This window comes from Misgurnus anguillicaudatus, chromosome 16, assembly GCF_027580225.2.
Source record: "Misgurnus anguillicaudatus chromosome 16, ASM2758022v2, whole genome shotgun sequence".
NCBI classification, from domain to species: Eukaryota; Metazoa; Chordata; class Actinopteri; order Cypriniformes; family Cobitidae; genus Misgurnus; species Misgurnus anguillicaudatus.
In genome coordinates this window covers 26756104-26775786 of record NC_073352.2, presented here as the reverse complement: position 1 = coordinate 26775786, position 19683 = coordinate 26756104, and the positions used below count along the sequence as shown (strand labels likewise).

General features: G+C 37.4%; 1 protein-coding gene across 8 annotated transcripts in view; it reads left to right on the top strand.

Moving 5' to 3' along the window:
• The window catches only part of rapgef2b (Rap guanine nucleotide exchange factor 2b), a 133429-nt gene that overhangs the window by 94636 nt on the left and 19110 nt on the right, over window positions 1–19683 (top strand). For all 8 annotated transcript variants that reach the window (XM_055178621.2, XM_055178615.2, XM_055178610.2 and 5 more), the window contains 14 exons: window positions 4611–4788; window positions 7940–8076; window positions 8917–9075; window positions 10210–10362; window positions 12301–12465; window positions 12663–12770; window positions 12887–13090; window positions 13904–14012; window positions 14148–14424; window positions 14511–14668; window positions 14878–14892; window positions 16681–16921; window positions 17049–17435; window positions 17938–18149. In XM_055178621.2, the coding sequence (XP_055034596.1) occupies window positions 4611–4788; window positions 7940–8076; window positions 8917–9075; window positions 10210–10362; window positions 12301–12465; window positions 12663–12770; window positions 12887–13090; window positions 13904–14012; window positions 14148–14424; window positions 14511–14668; window positions 14878–14892; window positions 16681–16921; window positions 17049–17435; window positions 17938–18149 (2503 nt within the window). The remainder of the gene's footprint in view (window positions 1–4610; window positions 4789–7939; window positions 8077–8916; window positions 9076–10209; window positions 10363–12300; window positions 12466–12662; window positions 12771–12886; window positions 13091–13903; window positions 14013–14147; window positions 14425–14510; window positions 14669–14877; window positions 14893–16680; window positions 16922–17048; window positions 17436–17937; window positions 18150–19683) is intronic.

Genomic DNA, 19683 nt, shown 5'->3' with positions numbered 1-19683 from the left:
CGAGTTCATATCTTCTAATACAGTTCCTATCAACTGAAGCCTAGCTAATGACTTGTGAAATTGAACCAGTGAGTTTCAGACAACGAAACCTCATTTCACCTTTTACATATCTATGTCAGGCTGTAAAAATATGTGTGTTTGCTTCTGAGCGTGTGCGAGTCTCCATAAATCTGATTAATTGTGTTCGGGTTGATGTTTGCCGGGCTGTTTAATTGATTTTCTTTGTGATGTGTTTGCGGATTAAAGAGTGTTGATATCGGGTCGTATGCAGAAGTGTATGGCAGATGATTTAGTGTATGCAGCATCTCTGATCCTGACCTGATAGCCATGTGTTAAAGCCTCATTAACAGCTGGACTGTGACCTCATGAAAAGAGGTTGTGATCTCTTTCCAATGTTTCTTGCTGCTCAACAACATTCTTCACCTCTCATATAAAACAAGAGGAGACTAAAAGGTCAATTACACTATTGACGATAGCTATTTAAAAATGGCTCTAAATTAAAGAGAATTATACAGTTTACAACTATAACAATAAAGATACGATATCGTTGGGATTACTTGCGGAGCAATTTTTTCACACTAATAAACGATAAACCAATGAGAGCCAATCAAATCTATTCAAATTTAAAGTAATTGCGTATTTGAAATGGCAGATGACACTGTGGAGAAGCTTGTCAATTGCAAAAGTTTTTATCAAAGGAAACTCTTTCCCCCCCATTGACAAGTTATCTCGTCAATTAAGAGAAATCGATTCCCTGCTAATGATGAGTTTTTACTGCAATCCATATTTCTGCTATTATCCACTAGATGGCGCTCTTACCCAACTTATAAAACACTGAAGCATCCACTGATGCAAAAACTGTAAAAACTGTTTATGTTTTGATCATCGCTCTGAATCTGATCTCTAACAAAAGTCCTTTACAAAAATGCAATTATCTCAGCTATTGTTCAAAATTTAGTATTTTTGAAGAAACTTAAACATATCTGAGACGGGATAAAAAGCGGATGCTAATATAGTTCAAAAATTCAATTCTGATTGGATGAGCCACGTTTGAAGTGTAAATGATGAACGCACATGTTTACATGCCAAGATGCTTGAAAAGCATTATCATTCAACAGTTGAATGACATCTATTACTTTATTATTAGGGCCCGAGCACCGAGGAGCAGGCCAGAATGGCCTGCACCGTGGGTGCAAAGCCCTATTGTTTTTGCTTCGTTTATTATTATTATTATTATTATTATTATTATTATTATTATTTTCCGAAATGAATCGCATTTTTGAAGGCCTAAACATACCCGAAAACTCATGAAAATTTGCACACGCGTCAGAAGTGGCAAAAATTTACATGTAGTATAGGCATCAGAAGTGGGCGTGTAGAAATGGCTCGATAGCGCCACCTGCAAAATTTCAAGAGAACAGCCCCCCCACTACGAAAAACGTACAGATACGAAATTTGGTAGGGTCATCTAGCACCCCAAGACCTACAAAAAAGTCTCTTGGAGCGAAGCTCTAAACGCCACAGGAAGTCGGCCATTTTGAATTTTTTCTGTCATTTTTTGACATTTCCAAGCATCGTACTTTAACGAACTCCTCCTAGCGATTTAATCCGATCATTATCATATTTGGTCAGTATCATCTAAAGGCCTTTGCGATGCTAAATTGCGGAGATCTTGACTTTTCGTTGGAGGGTGTGTCCGTGGTGGCCTGACAAAGTTCGGCATTTTCGTCATGAAACAGGAAGTTGTTATAACTCAGGCATACAATGTCCAATCTGCCCCACACTTCACATGTTTTATAAGGGTCTTGACCTGAACACATTTTAATGCCAATATTCAGCTTCAGTCATAGCGCCACCTAGAGGTAGCAGGAAATGCCATGTTTTACGCTGTGATTTACTGCTCTTAGAGATTTAATCAAATCATCATCATATTTGGTCAGACTGATGTTAAGCCCTTTGCCGTGATAAATTGCGAAGATCTTGACTTTTCGTTGAAGGGCGTGTCAGTGGCAGCCTGGCAAAGTGTGATATTTCGCCATGAAACAGGAAGCTTTTGTAATTCAGGCATACATTATCTGATCTGCCCCCGAATTCACAAGTTTGATAAGGGTCCCGGCCTGAACACGTCAATATAACAATAATCAGGTACAGTCATAGCGCCACCTGCTGCACACAGGCGGTGTGGCACATAAATTTTCCTTTACATATCCACCTATATTTACCCACTTTAATTCATATCCCCCTGGTTCACTGCTTTACTAATGCCATAGGGTAGCGGTGCACATGCGTGCGAGGGCCCTTCCATCGCTGCTTGCAGCTTTAATTAATTATTATTATTATTAAATCTTTCACCGCCATTGATATCTCGTCAATTAAGAGAAAACGCTTCCCCGCCAATGACGAGATTTTCCGTCTTTCCGCAATACCGCTATTATCCACCAGGTGGATACTTCCGCAACTTTTTAAACCCGGAAGTATTGCCCTATGGCAAGTGGCTGCATGTCTGTGTCTGTTTTAAAGATCGCTCTGAATGGGATCTCTATGAAAAGTCCGTCACAAAAATTGAGTTATCTCTGCTTTTTGCTCAAAATGTGGTGTTTTTGCAGAAACCTACCCATATTCAAAAGCTGATTACAAAAGAACCACTGAAGGTAGGATGAAACGTTTTTTTTTGTTTGAAAGCAGAGGGTCTGTTCTTTCATTTGGTATATTGTATGTTTATAAAGAAGAACATTTTCTGGAAGGCATTAAACTTTGGTGAAAATCATGAAAAACGCTGGCGCTGGCTGGCAACTTTTTTAAAAAACGCTGGCGGGGAAAGATTTTATAATAATAATAATAATAATAATAATAACTACTATTAATATTATTATCATTGTCATTAGTAGTTGTTAGTAGTAGTGCATCATCAGAAAAAAGAAAATCTTAAATTACCAGTTACAAAATGTTTACAAATCTCATAAAGCTAACAATAACAAGGCTTTTTAACCCCTGACCTCTGCAGTGACAGTTTACAGTACATCTATAATGTCTAACATACATAAATATAGTAGCGTGACAGCGTGTTTCAGAGCCTGCACTGATATGTTGATGATAGCATGACATAGGCATGCTAGGGTGTCTGATGTAGCTATATAGGTATCTTACAATTAAGGCTTCTGTTGTCAAGAGTAATGGCCCACATCCTCCATGTGGATGCCAGCACCGTCACATTTTTTGAATAAATCATGACACAGGTTCTTCTGGGAGACTTGAAAGCATTGATCCAAGAATAGCCCCGCTGAAATATTAATGTTCCCCTCACGCTCATCTCAGCCGCCAAAACACTGCTATGGATCGCGCCCGACATGACAGTTTGAAAGATCAGTCCCATCATCATCAGCAACGTATTTACCACCGGTATGTTTGTTGTCCCTGATTAGCTCTTAACAGTTTTCGTGCAGAAGCAGATCTACTTCCTGTCTAGCCTCAACATCGATGCAGTATCTGATTTGCATCTCGGCGGTTGAGGAAACTTGATTAAACGACCCCAAAGTGATGCGATCGGTTTGTCAACATGTACAATATGTTGGGTTTAATGATGTGAGGCTGGTTATCATCGTAACCGTGTCAGGATAAAGATGTGATGTAATGTACATCTTAAAAGGTTCAGCTAATAGGTGGCTGTTTAGTCTATTGATTTTAAGATCTTGAAACCCCATTAATCGTCAGCTATTGATACCTTTACTCAACATTATTGCTGTTGTTTAAACTCATGGAGATTCAGGATGATTTGAAAACTGTAGTTTATGTGTAATCCCCATTAGCTCTAAAATGTGTTATTTAGCATCTTTGATATCACGGAGGCTTTCAGCTGGTCTTTAATCTTCGCTTAACAAAGATAGTATGTTATAGTTTTGTTATATATGTTTAATATCAGTGTATTCTGCCACCTAGCTTCAACATCCTTCCCCATTACCATATAATAGCTCCGCCTTACAGTGCCCCGCCTAGTTCGCCCTCTGAGTGGCTGCTTTCAGCAGCGTCTGAATATTTGATGAGTAACGCAGGTCATTCGAGTTGAAATGACAAGCATTTGTGTGAGCTCAGATCAAGGGGCTTAAACAATTAAAAGTGACTGGAAGCACAAGCTTTAAAGATGCGGCTGGGATCCGACGTCTGTAGGCAGCTGGTCAGGGCGACGTTGCGGGCGGTTGCAGGGAGAAAAAGAGTTTCATTGGGGCTTCACAAGCAGGTGACAGAGACTCGATGTTGGATGGGGAATAAGGTTGTGGGGGACATTTTGTCTACCTACTGTTAACCAACTGGTCTAGTTGTGTTTCTTGATTGACTTGTTTACATAAGATAAAGCTATTGTCAAATTGGAGCATGTAAGGTCATTGTGTACTGATGTCTTGTGCAAGTGTGAATTTCGATTTTGTATTTACATTTATGCATTTGGCAGGTCTTTTAGTCCAAAAGTGACTTACAGTTCATTCAAGAAGACATATAGTTTAGTTTGTATACATCCTGGGAATCGAACCCATGATTCTGTTTATTTCAATGATTGTGGTATATTGGTTCAGTGAATGACAGTTTAAGATTGATTGATCATTGTTTTCAATACACAGGCCACCGAGAGTGAGCCCGGCGACATGGACCTCAGTGGCCTGCCCGAGACAGCCGTCGACTCCGAGGAGGATGACGATGAGGAAGATATCGAACGTGCCTCAGATCCCCTCATGAGCCGAGACATTGTCCGAGACTGCCTGGAGAAAGACCCCATGGACAGAACGGACGATGATATTGGTAAGATATACCTTATTAACATCAAGCAACATTGACCAAATTTTTCAAAGACAATGAAGTTATTCAGGCTAGAACTTTAGAGTTTACTTGAGGAAGGAAGGCGCAGACAATGAAAGGTCGCGCAGAATACAAAAGCAAAGAGGGGGAGAGCTGTGTTGGTTTATTTCTAGGTCACTCTCTCAGCCAAAACCTCTCGAAGCACATTAAAATTTGATCGGCTGGGACGCTTCCACAGTTCCGCTTCAGTGCAGCCGTGCCAAGCACAGGTCATCGAGTACCCAGACGGGCCACAGGCGCAGAGCAAAACCCCAAATCTTGTGTCTACACACTTGCCCTCAACTAAGCGTCTCTAGGCTTTGTGTAGCCCTGTCACAGCAGTTAAGGCAGGAGACGTTTTTTCAATTCAAGCTTATTTCGATTGCACGTTTCACAATTTTAGCAAAGCAGCTTAACAGGGAATATATGTAGACCATAAAGACAGTACAAATATTAGGAAAAACAATATAATAAAAATATAAAAAAATCTAAAGACGGTTTCAGTCGCAACAACATAAACAAACTGGTTTTGTGGACTAAACGCAACTTCCGGTAGACTTTCACATAGAATCAATAACAACAGAGTTATTTTACATTCTTTTTTTCAGATAAGAAGGGAAATAAATGACAAGTAAATTACCTTCAGTCATATTTTATCTAACGCGTATCAGCTATAACACTGAACTAATATGTAAAATTAATGTATACAATGTTAGGTACAGGTCCTTGAATTCTTGCCTGGCTGCCAAACCTCTCCGTAGAGTTGTGATACATGCTAGTATATTAGCGATAATAACTACAAATTGTGGCATTTTTCATTGTGTTTATGGTAGTTAATGCATTTAGTAATGTTTACTATTACAACCTTATTATATACAACAAAAAACGACTTTCTTACTGTACATTCACACCGCCATCGGTAAGAGCGTCAAAAAAACAAACAGCGCTTATAGAAAAAGCGTAGTGGACGCTCTGATGCTCCAAAGCATTCTCTGGAATTCTTTTCCAGCTTTTGATTTGTTGCTGCCAAACTTTCCGCCTTCTGATTGGTTGTCGCTGAACACCGTCATAGCTCTTTGACGCTTTCGTCGGTGGAGGTGTGAACGCACAGTAACTTACTATTTTGTCTTGTTTTCAGTAGAAATATATATAAATTCTTAAATCAAGATGCATTTTCTTGATGAGCAAAATGACCTAAGAAAAAAAAATCTAGTTAGACAAAAAATATACAATTTTAGTAAATTTGTGCTTAAAACAAGCAAAAATATCTGCCAATGTAGTCTTGAAATACTTAACTCTTTCCCCACCAGCGTTTTAAAAAAAAGTTGCCAGTCAGCGCCAGCATTTTTCAAGATTTTCACAAAAGTTTAATGCCTTTCAGAAAAAGTTCTTCTTAAAATACATATACATACAATATATAAGAACAAACCCTCTGCTTTCAAACAAACAAACAAAAGTTTCATCCTACTTTCATTAGTTTTCTTTTTATCACCTCTCAAATATGGGTAGGTTTCTTAAAAAACACAAAATTTTGGGCAAAAATCTGAAATAATTCAGTTTATGTGAAGGAATTTTAATAGAAATCAGATGCAGAGCGATCCTCAAAACTTACACGGATATACAGCTGTTTGCCCTAGGGCGATACTTCCGGGTTTTATAAGTTGCACCTGGTGGATAATAGTGGTATTGCAGAAAGCCAAAAATACTCGTGATTGGCAGTGAAGCATTTTCTCTTAATTGACAAGTTAACTCGTTAATGACGGGGGAAGAGTTAAACATTTTCTCACCCCATTGGCATATATTTTAGCTTGTTTTAAGCACAAATTGACTTATTTTTTGTCTAAAAACTTGATTTGATGGAATAGTCAATTTTCTTAAAAGAAAAAACCAGATAATTTACTCACCACCATGTTATCCAAAATGTTGATGTCTTTCTTTGTTCAGTCGAGAAGAAATTATGTTTTTTGAGGAAAACATTGCTGCAGGATTTTTCTCATTTTAATGGACTTTAATAGACACCAACAATTAATACTTAACTCAACACATAACAGTTTTTTTCAACAGAGTTTCAAAGGCCCCCAAAGACGAGAAATTGTGGTTTAAAAGTGTATATTTGTTATTTTTCTTGCTAGATAAGACCCTTATGCCTCGTTTGGGATCGTTTATAGACCTTTGAAACTCCGTTGAAAAAAACTGTTAAGTGTTGAGTTAAGTATTAATTGTTGGTGTCTATTAAAGTCCATTAAAATGAGAAAAATCCTGCAATGTTTTCCTCAAAAAACATAATTTCTTCTCGACTGAACAAAGAAAGACATTTTGGATGACATGGTGGTGAGTAAATTATCTGGATTTTTCTTTTAAGAAAATTGACTATTCCTTTAAGAATTTTTAGATATTTCTACTGAAAACAAGACAAAAATACTTAGTTAAAAAGTTCTTTTTGCAGTGTAAAGTGTTAACCAAATTGTCTTTGTGATTGTAATTTTGAACGTTTTATTTGTAGTGCTGTTAAGCATGTCAAGGTCATTTACAGTTTCACACTGATTTGTATAATAATTATAAGATGCTATCAAACGCACAAAAGAGCCTCAGTCAACTGTATTCTTGGAAAAATACGGCAAGCAAACTGTACATAGACCATTCAAGGCTGTCAGATACACCCAGAGACAATCTTAACAGAAATCTAGAGCCGTATCCAAAGCGTTTTAGGATTTAAAATATAAGATTAAAGATATTTCTGTCATTGGATGAGTGACCACATGCTGTTATTATTGCATAAAGGGGGCAAACAAAAAAAACTTTGATTTAAATTACACATACATACAAAATACACTTGCTGTAAGTCCAAATACTTATTTGTTGGGTTTCACCAGAAGAGCTTTTGTCGTGTATAAAATGTCTTGTATATTATATAGAAGGTTTAGTCAGTTCTCAAAAATAGCTTTGTATTAATAATGCATTCATTGCTGTTATTTTTATAGTCATGGAAAGAAGGTTTTTCCATTCTACTTCTGGGAAGCACAAACTGCAACTGGTAGAGGGAAAAAAACATAATTTCAAGACCCTCAGTGTATCTCTCTCTCTCAAAAATGTCTCGTCTCTCACTGTTTCTTAGAGCAACTGTTGGAGTTCATGCACCAGCTACCAGCCTTTGCCAACATGACCATGTCAGTCAGACGGGAGCTCTGTGCTGTCATGGTGTTTGCTGTAGTGGAACGGGCCGGCACCATCGTACTTAATGATGGTGAAGAGGTCAGTCAGTCTTGCCGTCACATGAGCACGTACCATTAGCCCCTATTCCTCTCACTTGAACCTTTACCTCTAACTTTCAACCTGTACATACTGTATGACCTTGTACCCTAAATACAGTTCATACCATGCACTTTTTCCTACATCAGTAGCATGTATCATAGCTTTTCGACAGTCGTTTTTTATTTAACTCTAAACCCAGGCTTTACTTTTGATTTTAATAAATGATATCATGTTCCCTTTAAGTGAATAGTTCACTCCAAAATAAGATGAAAAACTTGATTCCATACGACTTACCACGAGCATAATTTCTAAGTGAACTGTTTCTTTCATTTCTTCGATTTTTGGATTTACTTGCATGTACTGTAGCGTCATTCTGTGCTTCCCCTTCATCAGCCAATCAGCCATTCAGCTTCTGCTCTGTTAAACCTGAATGAATGGCAGCGTTCAGCATCTTGAGATTACAAGATGCCCGCGGTACAGCGGGGATCACTTATCTTCTTATCTCAATATTGACATGCCAAAAAGAGCCATTTTCTCCCCTAATGCATTCATATAATTGAAAGCAGGACAGGCTTCAGGCTTGTGCGATTCACAGCGACTGCGTATAACGCTGTTATCAAAAGGCAAAACGACTAAATACATGCAGTATGTAATTACGTGTTTGTGCGTGTCAAACCAATTTGCCCCTGAATCATGATTCACCACAAAAGTATACATGTATAAAACGACCTGGTTGTAAGTTATTAATATCAGTATAACTATCCCTTTAACATAGATGTAACATTTAAAATGACATTTTAAATGTAATCATTTATTAACTTGCTGTCATTTTTTTTGCAGCTGGACTCATGGTCCGTGATTCTCAATGGCTCTGTGGAGGTGACACACCCAGATGGCCGGACAGAAATCCTGTGCATGGGCAACAGCTTCGGTGTATCCCCTACCATGGAGAAAGAGTACATGAAGGGTGTGATGAAGACCAAGGTGGATGACTGCCAGGTGGGTCAACAATCCATTGGGATAAATCTCACAATACAATGCCTATTTGAAGGACCAGTAGATTTGTTTTACTTCATGGTTGATTGTTTTGGCATTGTCATACTGGTGAATGATATATGTGACCCTGGACCACAAAAGCAGTCTTAAGTAGCACGAATATAAAATGCATATCGATTTTTCTTTTATGCCAAAAATCATTAGGATATTAAGTAAAGATCATTTTCCATGAAGATATTTCCTACCGTAAATATATCATTCATTTAGACAACTTTTAAAGGCGATTATCTCAATATTTGAATTTTTTGCACCCTGAAATTCCAAATTTCGAATAGTTATATCTCGGCCAAATATTGCCCTAAACCAACAATCCATATATGAATGGAAAGCTTTTATTATTCAGCTTTCAGATCATGTATAAATCTCAATTTAAAATACATTTACCGTTGTGACCCTTTTGGGGTCCTGGGTAACATATGCGATTCATTTTGGCCAAAGAGAAGGCAGCATAATGATGTAAAACGAATGTCTCAAGCTAAAAATTGGCTTTATTTAATTCATGCAGATTTTGGCTTAATATATGAGTGTGTTTTATTTATATTTTTTATTTATTATATATATAAATATATAAAAAATATAAATAAAATACACTCATCTATTATGCCAAAATCTGCATGAATTAAATAAAGCCTATATATATATATATATATACAGTACACACACATATATTATGCAAAAAAAATCACTTTTATTTTGTACTTTTACTTTATAATTTTTTTATTATAAAGTAACATATGCTCTTGATATTTCTTAACAGTTCCCATGAGATTATTTTAATATTCCTTGTTCTTTCCAAATTATAATTAAGGATGCAATGTGAATGGCAGTTATTCCCCGCCTAACCTATTTCAGTGGTTTGTGGCGACTCGTTTACTGCAAAAGTGATGTAGCCCTGCCCATTTGTTAAGCCTGAGAATAATGCAGTGATTAAAGAAAATTTAGCTGTAATAAAATCTTGCCTCGGTTTCAATGCACTGCCTTAATTATCACTGGGAATCATTTGAATGTACCGCAGCATATTGAAAGTGATTTGCTTCCTTTCTTGCTCTCTCTCTCCATTCTTTCTCCTTCTGTTAGTTTGTGTGCATAGCACAGCAGGATTACTGCTGCATTTTAAACCAAGTAGAGAAAAACATGCAGAAGGTGGAAGAGGAGGGTGAGATTGTGATGGTGAAGGAGCACCGTGAACTGGATCGCACGGGTACCAGAAAGGGACACATTGTTATCAAGGTGAGAAACCTGTGCGGAATGAGATACTATGGCACTATGGTTCACTGCTCATGTTTCTTAGACTGTCTCAGCCTTGTAACCATAGTAAAATCTTTGGTAACACTTTACGTGAATATAACACGTGTCATGAACATGAAGGAGATTCTATGCACGTTTATGACAACTGTCAGTAAGAGTCATTTGTTCAATTATGTCATTTTTAATGCAAAGATGAGATTGTTTGATATGTTTTTGTTGTGACATAAACCAATACATCCCAGATTATCATAAAACTGTCATAAACATGACATAGCAGAATAATTATCAAACTTAAATAACCTAGCTACATTACATTAAACTGTCATTTAAATATCATTATGTCAACTTATGTTAAATACCTTAACAAAATGCAACAGACACATCAAAAGATTATATTTAACGTGTTCTTATACTTTATGTATGTATATAATACACAAAAAACTAACATTTAACAGAACTTGTTCTTCCTCACACAAGGTTCTGAATTTTTCTGACATAGATGAAAAATTAATAATAATAATAATAATAATAATAATAATTAATTAATTAATTTAATGTAATTAGCTATTTTTTGCAGCGATATGGACCCAGCGCTGCATGGCTTAAACCATTTTTGTAACATTTTCATTTAATTTTAGGTGAATCGGTCTCCAAATGCAATAAAATATAATTTTATCAATATTAATTGTTATTATTATTAAATTATTGATTTTATTTCTTAAACACCTAAAGGAAACATAAAAAACATTATAAACTGAAGAAAATTAATGATGCTGTTATAAAAATATTTGACTGAGTATTAACACTTAATGACATTTTAATGACACATTTTATTTGTACTGTAGTTGAGGTCAAGAAAAATATTCATGACGTTGTTATAAAACTACATTACAGAGTTTTAACACTTAATGACATTTTAATGACAAATTAAATTTGTATCACTGGTAAAAAGTGGTCAGTTTTGGTTATGTCAAGTTGTCATGACAAGTTATGATGTATTGGTTTGTGTCAAGTTGTCTTAACAACGACAACAATGTCACCTTTGCATTAAAAATGGCATATTGAACGAATGACACTTAATGACAGTTGTCATAAACGTATCTATACATTTTATTTTATGCATTAAATATAGAGTAGTGCATGTGTAAATGATGTCTGTGTCCGAGGTTAGGGGAGTTTTGTACAATATTTGCTTTTATTGCCACCTCAGGTTAGATTAAACCATCAAAATATGAGGTGTATGGTACAAAATGCACAAACATTAAACCTTTAGGGTGTTTATTGGAAAAAAATAATTGCCAAAAAAGACAAGCCACAGCATATTAGAAACTCTGGGTTTTATTTGCATATACAAAATGGATAGAAAAATATTATATTTTAAAAATGTATATAAATTATATTTATTGATCCTCTTTTGTGGTAATATTTTGTAGTCATTGTATATTAAGAGTGTTATTGTATATAAACTTTGCACATATGTGTCATTTTGTTTGTCAGTCCTTCTTAAATTCTTCTCAAAGCTGAGCCTCAAGCATGCAGATTTTTAATGCAACTTTAATAAAATATTTGAATAAAGAGCCAATACGTGTTTAGAGTTGGACATCACGTTTGGCTACTAGTGTGTATATAATAAAAATCATAGTGTACTGTATGTAATATATAGTATTCTCAATAGACAAGCTGTTTCCACTGGTTCAAACTGATGCACTGAACATATCCCAGAATTGATTCCTAAACGCAGAGATCTGCTAAGAACAGCACAGTGAAAGCATATATGGGGTTGAATAACAAATAGTTTTTATGAATTAAACACCTTGATATTTGGACCTGATGGAAACAGTGAAATGGAGCCACGGTTGGCCAAGTGATCTAGCTACACTGCATTTTCTAATCCCAACCCACAACTTTGACTTTCCATAGGGCACATCGGAGAGACTCACAATGCACCTAGTAGAAGAGCACTCGGTGGTGGACCCCACCTACATCGAGGACTTCCTTCTTACCTACCGCACCTTCCTGCCAGGCCCCATGGTGGTGGGCAAGAAACTGCTGGAATGGTTTCATGACCCCAGCCTCAGGGACAAGGTTACATATACAAGAACAAGTTTAAAGAGATGAAGAAGAAAGAGGTTTTATGGAAACAGATAAATATGGGTTATTCAAAATATCTTTTTGTGAGTTTGGGAGAGAGCAAACCTTTATATTTTGTGGTGAACCCTTGATTTAAGAAGCTGCTCTTTAGAACGAAACCTATTGTAATCTATGACCTCATGTTTTATCAGGTTACACGGGTAGTCTTGCTGTGGGTGAACAATCACTTCAACGACTTTGAGGGTGACCCCTCAATGACACATTTTCTAGAGGAGTTCGAGTACAATCTGGAGAGAGAGGTCAGCTATCCAACCTCTCTATTTTTTCCTGCTTTCATTCAGAGCTTCAGCTTGATGGTGGGGTTGACGACAAAACCATCCAAACATGTAATTCTTCTCTTTATCTGTTTAACCAGAAAATGTGTGGGCACCTGAGACTGTTAAACATAGCATGCGCTGCCAAAGCAAAGTTGCGGGTGGTGACCCTGACCAAACCCTCTAGGGAAGCCCCGCTGGCCTTCACCCTGCTGGGGGGTTCAGAGAAGGGCTTTCGTATCTTCATCGACAGCGTGGAGCCGGGCAGCAAAGCTGCAGAGGCTGGCCTTAAGCGAGGAGACCAGGTGAATTTTATAGCAGGATTACAGAAATACTTGCACTTGACACAGTAATAGCAGCTTGTTAAAACAATAGCTTTGGGGTTATCCGACTGGAAGTGGGAATCTTTGGGTGAAAGCATTTGAAATTGCTGTTGTCAACAAGTTAAAACTGAGTTGGTTACAGCATTGAGAAAATAAAAGAAAAGCAGGAGCTGTTTTTGAAATCCAAAAGTAGTCATCATTTTGTTCCATTTAGTCTGTCAGACGGATTAATCGTGATTAATCGCATACAAAATAAAAAAAATTGTTTACATAATATACAGTATGTGTGTCCTGTGTGTAATTATAATGTATATACAGATACACACAATTACATATTAATATTTTTTTCTTAAACTTATACATAAAATTTTAAAATGTGTGTGTATATATATATATATATATATATATATATATATATATATATATATATATATATATATATATATATATATATATATATAATATAATATAGAATAAATAAAATTATAAATAAATATATTTACACATTTAAATGTTTCTTTAATATATACATGAATGTGTGTGTGTGTGTGTGTGTGTGTGCGTGTGTGTAATTATACATACATAATAATTACACACAGCACACACTTGTATATTATGCTAAAAATCACTTTTATTTTGTATGCGATTAATCGCGATTAATCTTTGCCCAGCACTAGTTTTTTTTTCAGTGAGGACATACAGTAGTAGTTTAAAAAAAACATATTACATATTATATTTTTGTTATATTATTTATTTGCGATTTATTAATCTACATGATTTTCATCTTTCTTTCAGATATTGGAGGTAAACGGGCAAAATTTTGAGAATGTGCCGCTATCCAAAGTCAACGAGATCCTTAAAAACAACACGCATCTGTCTATTACTGTGAAAACAAATCTTTTAGGTAAGATCAAGAAAAACTGCTATTCAGACCCAACAACCAGATTGATCTGAAATCTGAAGCCAGGGCTAAATGTTCACTATGGCTCGTACAACTGTAGTTATTTCCAAAAATCTGATTGTTGTTTCTTGTTGTCAGTGTTCAAGGAACTGCTGGCCAGACCTGACCAGGACCAAGATCAGGACCAGGATGATGAACCAGATAGAAAAAACGGGGCCCCTCACATCCCCAAAATCGGGGACATCAAGAAAGCAACCCGCTACTCTATCCCTGACCTGGCTGTTGATGTGGAGCAAGTCATGGGTCTTGAAAAAGCCAGCAAGAAAGCCAAAGCCAACACCGTTGGTGGCAGAAACAAACTGAAGAAGATTTTTGATAAGACACTGACCAGTATTCTACCACCCAAACCGTACAAGTAAGCCGGGTTTAACATTTGAAAGACCCCATTGGTCAATTTTGTTCATTGTTTCGTTCATTGTAACTCTTCTTGTTGGTTCGCAGTGATGTTGGGGTGGGTCAATCCCAGGATGACAGTATTGTAGGGCTAAAGCAGTCAAAACAAATCCCTCCTGCTCTTCCTGTCAGTGGAAACCTTTCATCCAGCAACCCTGACCTGCTGCAGTCACATCATCGCATACTTGACTTCAACAACCAGCCTGGTAAGAAACGTAAACTAATTTGGCTACTGCAACAACAATTTTATTGGTGGTGAAACCACATTCTCATCGTACAGTCAGGTTTTAGCAGTAGGAAACCCTCTATTAACCCTCTCATTTGCCTCTAATTTAAGGGGTAGTTTAGATTGAGGTTTTGATGCATATTTAGATGCATATTTAATAAAATGTTATTTTATGATGTCTTTTTTCAGAAGGTGGGCCTATAAGTAAGTATTTCATGCAGTCCTTCTAATCGCAGTGTTCTTCAAATAACATGGCTGGCATTGCTTTGGCTTTATAATATTCTTTGTGGCACAGATTTGGTGGGAAATCTTTTGGTCTTAATCTTAATGTTTCACTGGGTGTAACTGGTTAAGATGTTTGGTTATTTTAGTCTTGGTTTATGATTTATGTCGCTTTCACACTAGAGATTTAATTTCAAACCTGTAACGACTGACCATGAAGTTTGGTTTATTTTGGTTGGCCTGTGTGAACGTAAAAAGCAGAAAAGTTTTGCTTTTGCATTTTTGGAAAATTTCACATACACTAGACAAAGATGTCAAAAAGATCTGCATTAAAGGGGCAGTTTACATTTCGCGACTAAAGCCTTGCCGAAAACGCCTTACATTCTTTCCAACTCGCTTTCCGACCCAGCATTCTGAAAAGCTGGAAGTATTTTCAACTCGCTGCGATGCCGATAACGCCTGGATCAAGCGTGCCGCACAAGCCCTGAAAAGTGAAGCCAAAACGCCTTGATCGCCATCCAGTGACTGATCCCAGTATAGGTCATAAACCCCGCCTCCCCCATGTTATTCAATGGGACTTGAGACCAAATAAACAATTTAATTGCACTTCAATTATCTTTTTTCCGAAGCTTGTTTCTGTCATTTACTGTACTTTTTATCACACTGATATAAATTCACATGTTTGTTTTTGAAATAAGTTTGTTTTTAGTTAGTTATTTAATGCTATAAAAACGGTGGTGTGACGTCATGATTGAAAGCTGTGATATGCCCATTCTGTGAGGGCGGGGCCTTAATTTTGCGGCTTTACTTCCTGCTCACTACTGTGCAAGACTGGTCCTGAAAACGCTACTGCTAAGACTCAAGATCCAAGATGTCAGTGCCGTATCGGGACACTGGCGGCTTCACTGTTCACCAATGGAAGAGAGCGAGCGAGCGTCGTCCATCTTTTTTTACAGTCTATGGCCTGGATAAAAGAGTGCGTCGCACCGTGTGCGCATGGATGTTTATATGAACGATGAGGGAGTTTTTTTGAGTGACCCTGGACTATAAAACAGTAAAAATTTTGTCTATCGAATGCACACTTCAGAATGTAGCCGGATTTGAGTACTGTGGATTCGGATATACTATCTTTGTCACATACTGTTTCTCGCCTACTATGTAGTAGGAACGTATACGGTTTTGGACACCGCCAGTATCTTGAGCAGCACAAACAAAGTCGTGTAAGGCCGCCATTGTTGTTTTGGTTATGTAGATTACACATCTTCATAGTTCACACAGCGAGGCTTTGTTTTAAAAAACTTTTCATGACTTCTGAATGCTGTTGTCATTTAAACAAACTGCCAAAAAGCAGAAAAACTTTCCCATTTACGGTGGAAAATGTGTTTTGTAAATGGCCCCTAAGCCAAGAAAATGGTTCTCACAGCCATTAAAAAGCTGTGTCTGGGGTTCAGTAAATTATAATTCTTCAGGGTTTAATGTTCTTGTGTTGTTAAAGAAACTGGAGACAGAATTTGGGTTTGAACTTGCATAAATCTATCAACTGTGAAAGCGACATGAATGCATGGACATAGACAATCTTACTGTTTCTCTAGTTCACTATTAAGTGCCTTATGCTTTAAAAATATTGTGGATTTCAATAATTAAATGGCAATCAAAAGAAAACGAATCATTTGATGTACACAATCCTGAAGGGAACCCTGATTTAAAGGTGTTGGTTAATGGAATGGTTTAACGTATGAGTCCTAAGTCTCTCTTTCCTTTTGTCTATAAACATGTCCGATCAGGTATTGCGAGTGTTCAAGGCTGATCAGCAGAGTCGGTACATCATGATCGGAAAGGACACGACAGCTAAAGAAGTCGTAGCTCAGGCCATCCGAGAGTTTGCCTTGACCGCCGCCGCCGAGGCCTATTCGCTTTGTGAGGTGTCAGTCACACCTGAGGGTGTGATCAAACAGCGCCGCCTCCCCGAGCAACTCTCCAAACTGGCCGACAGGATCCAACTGAGCGGCAGGTGGTGCCTCACATCCAACCATATTTAAATTTTTTGTAGAGCTGTTGTGTTTATTATAGCATGTTGGTAGTGGATAAAATGTGACATTAGGTAACCAGACTCAAATAACTCTTTGTTTAACACGCAGATACTACCTGAAAAGCAACATGGAGACAGAAACGCTGTGCTCGGACGAAGATGCCCAAGAGCTGCTGCGTGAGAGTCAGATCAGCCTGCTGCAGCTCAGCACCGTTGAAGTTGCGACGCAGCTGTCCATGCGTGCCTTTGAGCTGTTCTGCGCCATCGAGCCCACCGAATACATCGATGACCTGTTCAAGCTGAAGAGCCGTTTATCCGGGCCGCCCAGCCTCAAGCTCTTCGAAGAGGCCATCAATCGGGAGACTTTCTGGGTTGCCACGGAGGTCGTGCGTGAACCCAACCAGCTCAAGCGCATGAAGATCGTCAAGCACTTCATAAAGATTGCGTTGCACTGTCGCGAATGCAAGAACTTCAACTCTATGTTTGCCATCATCAGGTAACGAAAACTATAATCATTTCAAGAATTAGATGATAGACTAGGTATTTAAAGGAACAGTATGTAGGATTGTGGTCAAAATTGGTACTGCAATCACAGAACTTGTGGCTAAAACTGGTACTGCAATCTCACAACTGGTGGCCAATACACAACATGACAACATAAACGTCAGTTGAGGGCTGCAACTTCACTTTTTTAATGACAATATCCTGGCCGGACCACTGTTGTCAGTGATATAAGTATTTGAAATAAAAATGATTTCTTAATGTCTAGTGACATATCAGGGCCATTTTATGATTAATTGATAAAAATTTCTTACATACTGTTCCTTTAAGTTTAATCATTAATTATTATGTATTTATTGGAAGAAACTTACATTCAAGGCTTTAGTAGGAAAACTAATTTTATGAAAGTATTTGTGATAAATGATTAAGATATTTAGATGAATGATAGTAATGACACAGTTGACGGTACCTAAAAGTTACTTCTCTATTTTTTGCAGTGGTTTGAATTTGGCACCAGTGTCCAGGCTGAGAGGCACGTGGGAGAAGTTGCCCAGTAAATATGAGAAGCTCTTCAGTGATCTCCAGGACCTGTTTGATCCATCCAGGAATATGGCCAAATACAGAAACCTTCTCAACAGCCAGAACCTTCAGCCACCCATAATCCCACTGTTTCCTGTCATCAAAAAAGATCTCACCTTTCTGCATGAAGGTAAGTTCCAGTGATGTAAAAGCTTCATACTTTCATTATTTAATACGTGCTGTGAGATACATATTTTAAAGGGCCAATATTACGCCCATTTTTACAAGATGTAATATGTCTCAGGTGTGCCTGGAGTGTCTGTAAAGTTTCAGCTCAAAATACCCCACAGATCATTTATTACAGCATGTCCAAAATGCCTATTTGGACGAGGGCATAAAAGTGCTGTTCTCATGTACGTACCTTTTAAAGAGCACCTATTGTCCGATTCATGATTTTACATTTCCTTAAAGGAACAGTATGTAGGAGTGTGGCCAAAACTGGTATTGCAATCACAAAACTTGTGGCTAAAACTGGTACTGCAATCACACAACTGGTGGCCAATACACAAAATGACAACATAAACATCAGTTGAGTGCTGCAACTCCACTTTTTAAATGACAATATCCTGGCCAGACCACCGTTGTCAGTGATATAAGTATTTGAAATGAAAATGATTTCTTAATGTCTAATGACATATCAGGCCATTTTACGATTAATTGATATAAATTTCTTACATACTGTTCTTTTAAGTGTGTATTAGTACGTTGACGATATGCAAAAGGTACATTCCCCAAACTAAACCATGACGCGAGTTATCGTCTCCATCACAAATCTCTTTTACAAACACACGGATTGTAGGCAAGAGTTTACTGCCTGGGATTGCTAATGTAGACAAGACCGGCATTATTATAATTCCTCCCGTGTCGGACTCACAGCCTGTAAGTTACCTCCTGTTAGCATAGCAGTGTGCAGGAATCTTTCAAACATGGTAAGGAGCGTCATGTTTCCGGCTGACATTAGAGGTATTAAGACCAATCACAACGTACAGATTAGCTGGCCAATCAGTGACACAGAGCTGTGCATTTCAGGAAGAGAGTGAAATCTGGAGCTACAAAAATGTACGATATGTGGAAAATAATGAGTTTTTTTAATGAAATACGTGCTCTTTAAATGCGTATGAGCTACTGCTTTTGGTTAAAAACAGATCTGGGACAATATTATTGTTAGCCGCATTAGTGCTACAACATGCTAACAAACACATTTAGAAAAGCTTTTGGGTAAAATTAACCAGTGAGTTGGTGGCTGTGGGCAGGGTGTTGTTAGTGTGACATCACATTAACAAGAGAATAAAAGAGACTGCTCTGGTTTAATGGGGATTATAAAAAGAGCAGTAAGTGGATTTTTTTTATTGTAGGGTGGTTCTGTTCACACACTGGCAACACACATTTATGTCCAAACACCTTGTAAAAGTGGATTTTGCATAATATGGGCCGTTTAATATTAAACATTGCTAGATTATTTGTACTTCTTTGAATAAAGGGTTTATATCATGACTAACCAAATTTCCTTGACATTTTGGGGAAAATAGCTTAACTCATTCCCCGCCAGCCTTTTTTTTAAAAAAAGTTTTGAAAAGCCCGCCAGCATCTTTGGGATTTTCAAAAAAGTTTCACAAAATGCCTTCCAGAAAAATTTTCTTCTAAAAACATACAAATATATTAAA